The sequence below is a fragment of the Cydia amplana genome, chromosome 2 (assembly GCF_948474715.1).
Source record: "Cydia amplana chromosome 2, ilCydAmpl1.1, whole genome shotgun sequence".
Lineage (NCBI taxonomy): Eukaryota > Metazoa > Arthropoda > Insecta > Lepidoptera > Tortricidae > Cydia > Cydia amplana.
In genome coordinates, this window is record NC_086070.1 from 17029725 (window position 1) to 17041353 (window position 11629).

The window sequence follows — 11629 nt, forward strand, 5'->3', positions numbered from 1 at the left end:
TTGTATAAAATGTATTTTTTTGAGTTATCTGCATAAAGATGTACCTACCTACCTGCTCTCACTAAATCATATGAACAGTACCTACGAGCAGTAAAATTTTGTCTAAAGGAGTGGTTTTTTTTTAATCTATGTATTAGGCTATTTTACTGCAAAAAGTCTTTCTAATTGTAAAAAAACGAACTCCTTATAACAGTAGAAAACTTCAGTTGCTGGGCGCAGGTGGCGTGGTTAAGTCTAATTCGCGCTAATTATTTCTGATTATTTATGTGGAGTTTTCCCGTAAACCGCCTGGGGCCTGCCTGGGGCACACAAGAAAATGCAAGCTATTTTTAGGGATTAGTCACTTTTCAGTAGGTGCTTTGGAGGACAAGTAAATAATTTAGATACAGCGTGATTCAGGAGGCGGATGAACGAAGTCACCGGCAACAGCTAGTTTTACATATAAAAAACAACGAAAAATCCCTAAGCTATTTGTAGCAAGATATGATTGCTATGATAATATTTATTAAAAGTAAACTTCATAGAGCTTCGCTTAAAAATGATCCATTCTTAAGCCATATCTCATCCATTAAAAGTTTTAGTTTCGGTACTTTAACTGCCGATGTGCTCGGTCAATAGGCAACTTTATCGGAGAGTAGAAAACGATCGGAAACTTCTTCCAATAGATATCTTTATTTCATCCGATGATTCTATAGAATTTGTATTCAAATTGAGTTCTGTCTAAATCAGTGGTTCCTAACCTTTTCAGTCCGGTTACCCCAATGACTAACTAGGGAACCTGATTTTACCCCTCCTCCCAATGGTAATAAAAAAATAAAACGTGTACGTTTGTTGTATTGTTATATTAAGTTAGCTTATTACCCCCGTAAAATACCAGTTTTACCCCCACGGGGGTAATTACCCCCAGGTTAGGAACCACTGGTCTAAATATAACTGCCTATGTAGATTACTGTTAATAAATTAAGACATTTTAATAAACATACCTATAGAATATTCCCTTTTTTATTTCCGATCGGACCTACCATATCCATATTTTATCCGTATCTTTATTTTAACATTTGCTAAGATATCAGTTATCACCGATTACTATTATAAGTGAAACCGGTATCGAAACGTCAATTTTAAAAGAAAATTCATAAGCATATTTTATTAATATGTGTTCAAAATTTAAATCTAATGTATAGTTTCTATTAACTTTAACTACTCTTTGACAAAAGTTTCTTGTAGCTTGGTAGATCACATAATTAAGTTAGAGTTACAAATACCAGGCCACAACTCACAAATGTTTTCCTGACGATCAAATCTTAAGGCAAAAACAATACATTTAGAAGTTTGCACTGCCTCATACATATTCAACGTGGTCGGATAAAAAAGCGTGTAGAAAGTGCTTTTGCGCAAACTTTGCGTATTTTATTATACCTATTGCGTATTTTCAATAAACCATAGTCGGGGTAAGGAACTAATCCTATTATGGGAACAATTATGTTCCGCAAAGGGCATATTTCAAACTTGCACTTCAGTTGCAAGTTAAACTGATGTCGACTAAAGGTGACAGTCCATTTCCAACCGCAGCTGCACTACTGTTCATTTTACTATGGAAATTGACAATAACAGCGACGCGTTCAGTACCAGTAGTGCAGTTGCGGTCAGAAATGGAAGGTTACCCTAATTGGCATATAGTTGTCACTATTGCGGCAAATAAAAGGTTTTTAGAAATCGACAATCGTCCTTGAAAATTGCGTCACTGACTTTTGATAATAATTATGGACAAGTTCATGTAAGAATTAAATGGTGCTTATATGATAACAACAGGCATCAGTGAATACTTTAATGTTTTTCAGGTTCCTTACCCCGCTAGAATGCAGTAGTAGAGCAGTTTCTTGGCTAATTTGCCGTTTTCGGTACATCTCCGCGGCATTTACGTAGCAGACTGGATAACGATAAACAGAACGGAGGTATCTCGACAAGCTTTAGCCAAAGTGTAACTTTGCCAAATAGGTTCCTTTAGTATCTTCAAGATAAATAAACATAGTTTAGTCGGCAGATCTCAATTTTATTATGGGTTTAAGGCACTTTGCAAATGGCTTGCGATCGTGTATATAACCTATACTTTTAGACAAGATGTATATACGAGTACAATACATATATGTTATTGCTTCAGGGGTAAATAGCAATAATATACAATTTGCTGCTACTATTAGTGCGTACGCGTACGTACTACTGCGTACTAGTTTAATGTGTCTGGCGTGCGTGACGCAACACTTATTTACTTAATAACGTTCCAATTCAGCCTGAATTACACCTATAAAAACTTCCACATTTTCTTACGTAAGTAATTTCATTTTGAGGCCATTTTCACGTTCTATAAGGTCCGACCTAATAACAAACTTACTTATTTCAGAAGCAATTGAGGCCGCCATTCGAATAAAAAAAGCGATATTGGCCAACTTTACTCATATTTTGTCGTTTTCATAAGGGCCTAGGACATAGATATATTTGAGAGGATAGCGAGGTATTTAGAATGCGGTGAAATTACAACAAATATTTGAGATACGTATGCAGTAGTTTTATTAATTCAGAAATATGGAAAATTAAGGGAGTGGGAAAAAGTAGAATGACTGTTCATGAGGTAACATTCGAAAAATAAAAATGGTATCTATTTTTTTCTTAGGTACTTATATCTTATAGAATATTAACTTCATTTAATTATGTAAGTAATACTGATTTAAATCAAAACATCATGTAAATAAACAGGTGTAGGTACATGACAGAGAACAGAGAGTCACTATTGCGGCAAATAAAAGGTTTTTAGAAATCGACAATCGTCCTTGAAAATTGCGTCACTGACTTTTGATAATAATTATGGACAAGTTCATGTAAGAATTAAATGGTGCTTATATGATAACAACAGGCATCAGTGAATACTTTAATGTTTTTCAGGTTCCTTACCCCGCTAGAATGCAGTAGTAGAGCAGTTTCTTGGCTAATTTGCCGTTTTCGGTACATCTCCGCGGCATTTACGTAGCAGACTGGATAACGATAAACAGAACGGAGGTATCTCGACAAGCTTTAGCCAAAGTGTAACTTTGCCAAATAGGTTCCTTTAGTATCTTCAAGATAAATAAACATAGTTTAGTCGGCAGATCTCAATTTTATTATGGGTTTAAGGCACTTTGCAAATGGCTTGCGATCGTGTATATAACCTATACTTTTAGACAAGATGTATATACGAGTACAATACATATATGTTATTGCTTCAGGGGTAAATAGCAATAATATACAATTTGCTGCTACTATTAGTGCGTACGCGTACGTACTACTGCGTACTAGTTTAATGTGTCTGGCGTGCGTGACGCAACACTTATTTACTTAATAACGTTCCAATTCAGCCTGAATTACACCTATAAAAACTTCCACATTTTCTTACGTAAGTAATTTCATTTTGAGGCCATTTTCACGTTCTATAAGGTCCGACCTAATAACAAACTTACTTATTTCAGAAGCAATTGAGGCCGCCATTCGAATAAAAAAAGCGATATTGGCCAACTTTACTCATATTTTGTCGTTTTCATAAGGGCCTAGGACATAGATATATTTGAGAGGATAGCGAGGTATTTAGAATGCGGTGAAATTACAACAAATATTTGAGATACGTATGCAGTAGTTTTATTAATTCAGAAATATGGAAAATTAAGGGAGTGGGAAAAAGTAGAATGACTGTTCATGAGGTAACATTCGAAAAATAAAAATGGTATCTATTTTTTTCTTAGGTACTTATATCTTATAGAATATTAACTTCATTTAATTATGTAAGTAATACTGATTTAAATCAAAACATCATGTAAATAAACAGGTGTAGGTACATGACAGAGAACAGAGAGAGACATAATATTTAATAAATCATAATCTTTGCCAAACCTCCTAAACAGCGTAGACCAGGTATGTAGCGTCACCGCTCTGTGAAGGGAAACAAATTGTATCACGCTTCTAAACCTTAAAAAAGTTTAAAAGAAAAACTGACGCGCTGTGCAAACCTACGAGCGGTAAATAACTCCCTGTGTGAATGCTTTGAAAGGAGCTTGCGGCCGCATTCAGCACGGTATGCGAGCCGCAAGGAACGCGGTAGGAGGAAATATTAATACTTGACAAGCTCCGTTTATCACTCCAACCTATTGTTGAACTCAAACTTTAGGTCATGCTGTTAAAGTATACATTTGAAGCAAAAGATTATCATGATACGAGTTTGAGAAAACTATCATTCCAAGAAGAAAGAAGTGGATTCGGGCTTGCGTGAATTCAGTTTTGATGTTTGTTTCACAAAGAAAGTGTGTTGCTTTGTTTGTTTCTTGGAGGTGTTTAGCATTTTTTTACAATATCTTACCTGACATTAGTTACTTTCGAATATTTAACTTATGACCGATGCTTTACTTGCCATATTTTTATTTAATCTGATTCGTCTCCTTTTGCCTTAATGTGGTCCCACACTGGCTGTTATATAACGTTATATATGAACAAGACACTACGCCAGTCAAACTGTTTTTCTGGATTAGGAAAAGACGTAAAAATTTCTACACTCCAACTCCATGAATGGCAATAAAAATAAACTAAGACCGTAAATTCCTTGCCTTAGCCTTTCGCGTGGGTTATAAAAAACTACGAACTAAAGACACTCTTAGCATTATAAGTAGGTACATACCAATGTTATTACGAGTATGTATAAGAAAATGATGCTTAAGGTTTGGGACGGCAAGAAACATAAATACTTGTACTTTGAAGTTATAGAGTGGTTGATATCAAACGAATTAGCATATTATCAGGATACAAAATCAACCTTAATAGTTGGAAAGGATAAAAACTCAATGTGAACATCGCTACTTTTAGGGTTCCGTATTTCTACTACTAGAAATCACCCCGCTGCTTCTTTACTCACAACCGCCTAAGAGAATTAAGTGATAGACCTTGTGGAAGATTCTTTATTCTATTTTATTTACAATATATCGACGTGACGTAACCATTTTCATCCAGCCGCGAACCGAAGCACACCCCGCGGTCAATTTAGGATCCAATTACGCCTAGCTTAGTGGGAAAAATTCGCGCGTAATCCTGAACTTAAGACACGGGGCGAGTTGAGAGCGAATTGCGGTTTGCTATGTTCTTTGTTTCAATTTGTACTTTATAGTACCTATTAACCTGTCGTTTCCCACGATATGACGTCACCCATAAGCGTTCTGGCTCAAATATGAGCCGCTGGGAGCTGACAGATTAATGCAAAAATGCATTCAGAAATGGGTACGAAATTGGTACGAAGATAATATTAACGCATATAATATGTTAACTTAGTAGCAAATAACATAACAAATCATTTTAAGCAATTGAAGAACGTTATGCATGACAGGAGTAGAGCTGTGGTCTAAGGGATTTTGATATAACTTGACTTCTAGTTAGATCTCACTTCTTTTATTAGCGAAACCGTTAACGAAATTGCCATTATTTTACATGTGAGCTACTACAAGCGTTACTGAGCTTACCGTGGTATAATACTTATTGTTAGACAATGTCCTTATTTATTTATTGGTATATTTATTTAATAATTATATTCTTTTTTTTTAATTATTGTATTTTTTGACATGTGCCGTTAAAGTATGTAAAAATTTACTTCTCTCTATCTATGTTTGAAATGAAACAGTCCTAATAAATACCTACTTAATTATATTCAACATATAATTAATTCAAGCTTTTAACAATGAATGTTTTTAACAAAAGTAAATTTGGTAAATCTTCTTGATGTAATTAAATCCATCATAGTAATCCTTAAAATTTCTTGCATATGTGTATCAATACTACTGGCCTAGTGCATAATACCGTTTCTGAGATCATAATTTATGGCTTTCCATTAAAGAAGGTTCCTTATACTCCATGTGAATAAAGGCCCTTGTCTATGGAAAGCCACATTTTGACACGTAGAGTACCTGCACCAGTTATTGAAAATGGTTGTGCCACGCTCTATTGGGATCGATCTATCCTCACTGATAGAACTTTTGTAGCCAATAAGCCTGACATCTTGCTGATAGATAGATTGCAGCGCCGGGCCATGCTCGTCGACGACATTCCCCATGCTGAGAATCTTGTGAAAGCCGAGAAGGACAAGTTCAGCAAGTTAGAACTTGGCTCACGAGGTAACCGTCTTGTGGGATGTTGATCCGACCGACCATCAATGTTCCTATAGTCGTATCAGCGAATGGTCTCATAACGAAGAGTCTCGACCAACACCTAAAGAGCAGGTGGCAGGATCAAGGGTCTGATGCAGAAGCGGTTATCTTAGACGCGGCGTGTAGTACGTAGTACGTCGGTTCCTCTCTCTGCGGCCCTATATTAGCCCTTGCGGCACCCTTGTGTATAAACGTATGTATTTTGTATTATTTTTGTACGTGTTTGTGTTATAATGATCATTTGTAACGTGCCCTTAAACGGTGTCCTATTTATTTTATGATACGGCCTATTCAGACAGGCTCTTCTGATGTGAGCCTCAGGGCTATGTACGAGCGGGCATCAAAACACAATTGCGTCGTGCGATTACGGGCTCTGCCGCGCCGCACTTATTGATTGCTTTCACCGAATTCCTTTAATTAATTTAGCCCCAAAATAGGGACAAAGGCATTTAGAGATGTACGACGGTTTATAAATTTGAGAAATTAGAGCTACTACGCGGATAATAATTTATTCCGCTTCCTTTGTTCCGTCAATGTAAATAACGTAGTTAACTTCGAATGTTATTGAATGATTTAATATCATAATATCTATTTCAATTACCGTAAAATGTGCCTACTTTCTTCCAAAATTCAACATTTTATCAACATTTTAAAATTATTATATTGTGGCTGGTATGTTGATTTGTATGTATATGCCGATTTAAAAAGCGATATAGTAGTAATAGTAGTCCATCACTATTATCAAGTTGTAATACTTAAATGAGGTTGTGAATTTGTGATATAGTGTTCATATAAAAAACTGAAAAAATAAATTTGAATTGCTGAATCATTTGACCCATTAGCACGCTAGGTACGTATTATTATCTGAATGTTGCATTTTAAACTTATTTTTGGTTTAATTATCATTATTATCTCCTTTTAAAACACACAAACAAGGCCAAACTTTGTTATTAATAAAGACAGGGGTACTTGAGAAAAATACGAAATCCTTTAACAGAATTTCAAGATATTTCGAAGCACATAAACAATAGACTCTGCATAAAATAGACAGTGCAGTAACTAATCCAATAAAACTGATTTGAATAAACGAGTAAGTAGTTTTATCTTTGAAGTCCAATAATCGATTTAGTGAAAATCCTTCATTAAGCCGGATCCGTCAGGCTTAATTACTTGGAGGAGCGCCAGCGCCTTGCACTACTGAGCCTGGCTTAAAAAACGCCAGCTAAATAATAAATACACCAACTAGTTTCTACTACAATTCGGTGGAGTTACCAACCTATGGCTAATGAGTAATGGGCGGACGTCGGATGCAATATAGGTACGTCAAAATCATGTCAAACGATATACGTAATTATAATTGGTTTAAATAAGACAACATGACAACATCACATTTTGACGTAGGTATATTGCATCCGTCGTCCGCCCATTACTAATGAGGTACCTAATCCTTAATACGTGTCATACAAAAACTCTGGCAATTTATTTTTCTAGTTGTAAATTCATATGGTATGGTTACGTATAATAATTTAAATTTTTTGCATTGTATACTTAACTATAGTTTGATACTGCTTATTGTACTTAATACACTATATGTAAAAACAAGCCATGTCAACAAAACCCGAGATGTGACGAATTCCAAAAGTGATTATAATCGTAATGTAGGTACACCCAGCTGCAAATGAGCACTTTATTTGAAAGAATTCCATTCTTATGTTGTATGCGCTTTTGCAGCTTATAGTCAACAAACTAGACTATGGCACGTTGTTTTCTCCACTTGGTACTACTGATGCTGACTTATACAAATTGTTGACTAGTACACCTTAGTTTTCCTTCCCGTAGGTACTCCGTTAAGACTTTTCATAAGGTCATAAATCTTGTGTTTATTTGAGTAGGTACGGAACACTAATTGCTCGAGTCGCTACTTACTCTTGACTATATCAACATTATGTTTAATCGTTTTTATGTTACATAACGAGTGTTTTTATGAATATATCATGTAACAAAGTACACTTTATTAGTATGTTCATGGTCACACTCGAGGACAGTTGGTCAACAATGAATATATATCTTCTGGTAGGCCTGGCCACTTTGGTCTTCTGTTTTTATCTTTATTTTACAAGAACTTTTAACTATTGGCGCAGCCGAAATGTCCCCGGTCCCTCCCCTGTTCCAATATTTGGGAATTTGAAGGAATCTACATTGCGTCGTGAAAATATCGCGATTGTTTTTAAAAAGATTTACGAAGCCTTTCCTAATGAAAAAGTAGTCGGAGTGTATAGAATGACAACGCCCGATTTACTGATTAGAGACCCGGATATTGTGAAACAAGTGATGATCAAGGATTTTGATACTTTTCCTGATCGTGGAATAGAATATGACACAGATGGACTGGGTGCTAATCTATTTCATGCCAACGATAAGACCTGGAGGATTTTAAGGAATAAATTGACACCAATTTTTACTTCAGGAAAATTAAAGAATATGTTTCACTTGGTTATCGATAGAAGTGAACTTTTTATAAAGTACATAGAAAATCTAACTCAAACACAAGCTGAACAAGAAGTTTTCCAACTTGCGAAAAAGTATACAATTACAGCCATATCGGCTTGCGCCTTCGGCCTGGATGTAGACATAATGAAACAAGACAATGTGATGGAGATGTTGATGAAGCTCGATAAGAGAATATTTACTATTAATTACGCAACAGAATTAGATATGATGTATCCTGGAATAGTAAGCAAACTAGGAAGTTCTTTGTTCCCGGCCGATGTAAAAGATTTTTTCTATGGTTTAGTCAAACAAGTAGTTTCTGCAAGAAACGGAGAACCAACGAATAGACAGGATTTTATGGATTTAATTCTCGAATTAAAGCAAGAAAAGCGAGTGCTAGATGCCCAGAGTCCGGAAAACGAAGAAAATAAATCTATTGAAATAACAGAAGGATTGATGGCTGCCCAGGCTTTTGTATTTTATGCGGCAGGCTACGAAACTAGTGCCACTACTTTGGGGTTTATGTTTATGCAACTTGCATTAAATCCAGCGGTGCAGGAAAAAGTAGCTGTTGAAATTAAAGAAGTGCTGAAGCAGCATAATGATACAATAACTTATGAAGCGCTGCAAGAAATGACTTACTTAGAAAGAGTTTTCGATGAGACTCTTCGTCTGTTCCCTGTAGTGGAACCCCTTTTCAGAAAAGTGGGTGCAGATTACAAGATTCCTGGAACCGAAGTGGAATTGAAGAAGGGTCAAACTGTTCTTGTATCTGCCAGTGGAATACATCATGATGAAAAATATTGGCCCAATCCATCAAAATTTGATCCTGATAGGTTCACTCCCGAAAAGTCAGCTGGTAGACATCCGGCCGTGTATTTGCCTTTCGGGATCGGCCGCAGACAATGCATAGGAATGCGGTTTGCCAAGGTGCAGAGCCGCGTGTGCGCGGTGCGGCTGCTGCAGCGCTTCCGGCTGGAGCCCACGGAGCACACTCCCAGGGAACTTCGGTATGACCCTAACCGCATAGTGCTGACCATAATTGGAGGGTGCAAAATGAATATATTGCCTAGAGAGTAGAGTCACGAATTACATTAAGTACAAATACCAATGTAAGAAAAGCCTTTTTCTTCTGTATGCTAATTTAAACCCAAGTACATTTCGTTTTTAATTATAAATATAATGTATTCAATGTTGGTTGGAAAAAAACTGACGTGCCACGCGTTGTTTTTAATGTTTTTTTCAGTTTTAATTACATATATGAATTGCTCTCCACCCCCCTAAAATAATTTATTTTACATTTAACTTCTTAGCTAAGTAGCGACTAACAAATTGCACCTACGCTACAAATTTTATTGAAATATACCAACTTCATTGTTTTTGAGTATAGGTAATAGCTGTGACATGACATACGGACATGTGATACGGACAGACAGACAGAAAGACGTACTCACGTCATGTACATGACGAAACTATATGGGTTCCGTTTTTGCCATTTTGGCTACAGAATCCTAAAAACAGGCTAAATTAGTTAGCTTCCGCTAGCCGGATAACTGTTGTTGACGCGTAGCCATTGCTATTTATGTAAAAGTAGGTACCAATTTATTAATATCGATGCACAGTAACGCTGCATGGACTATCAGTTTAGTTCGTTCGCAGACTTGCCAAATTACCCAACCTCACGACGGATAATGAATATTTGATACAACCGCTGTATCGGGGGCTTTTCGCTGTCTACCAGGTATTCGTTTTGGATGAGGCATTAAACTATTTTGTAAACTGAATATGTATAAGTTAAGTACACGTCCCGGTACATCTTTAAACTTAAGTTACTGTCAATAGAGGTGACGGCAGGGTGTCACCTATAGGGTATTAGTATGTCGAGCACTAGAACATTTATCTTAAATCGATTTACATAAATTAACGATTTAAGCGTTTTACATATACATGTATAATGTATATGTATGTGCTTGGTTTTATTAGGTAAAACACTTCAGAAAGAACTATTTTTTTATGTGTAGTTTGGCTATACATTAAAACCTACTCACATCCTAATTAATATTCATCATTTGACTGTGACGTGTGTTGACTAGATTTATGTTAGGTACATTTACTGTTCCAAGCAAAATAATGGTCTATTCTCAATAACTGCATATTGTAGAATCAGGTCTTATAAATGTACATAGCTAGCATAGCATAGGTATGTAAACCTTATTTATATGCTGCATAGCCAGCAAAATGGAGTTACGCTAGTTGCTGTGACCGCCTTTAGCTCTTAAGACTGCTAGAACAGGCAGCGATTGGTGTTACAGCATGAGCCAAGCAGGTAGCATAGTTTTGCAGTTGTTTCATTGACCTAGTTAATGAATGACTGCAACCGGTAGAGTGCATCATTAGCCTAATGACGCCTCTCGGAGTGACACACATCATTAACCTGGCCCAGTGCGTGGCGTGACGGCTGCTCCCGGTTGGTTTACGGGTCGGAACGGAAGCCACATCATACAATTGGCAGCAAAAATGCTTACGCGGATTAAAGAATGACTCACGTTAGACTAGGCCATATATGTCCGGGCCGGAGCTTCCGGAGCTTCGTTTTCTATGGAAAGCATCACGTGATCACCTGTCATCTGCCATACAAAAGTAAGCGCCGGAAGCTCCGGCCCGGACACGGCCCGGTCTAACGTGAGTCATCCTAACAGACTACCAGCCTCACGACTCTTGCCGCACCAAATTCTTGTAATGAATACCGGGTTCCTTTAGGATGTCATTGGGAAAATTCTAAGATAAGGAGGTATAAATTATCACGTGTATGTATATTTCTATGGCAGCATAGTAGGTAGAGGTAACTAATAGTAAGAAATTTTCAGTAAAAATACTTAAGGAACATGAGAGTGAAGCAAAAAAAATGCTATTTATGTAATGAATCAAAG

At 36.6% G+C, this 11629-nt stretch overlaps 1 protein-coding gene across 1 annotated transcript; it reads left to right on the plus strand.

Annotated features, from left to right (window-relative positions):
• Positions 1 to 8264: 8264 nt before the first annotated feature.
• On the plus strand, positions 8265 to 9779 carry LOC134656483 (cytochrome P450 6B5-like). Its single transcript, XM_063512023.1, has one exon. The coding sequence runs from the start codon at positions 8265 to 8267 to the stop codon at positions 9777 to 9779; it is 1515 nt and encodes a 504-aa protein (XP_063368093.1).
• The last annotated feature ends 1850 nt before the right edge of the window (positions 9780 to 11629 follow it).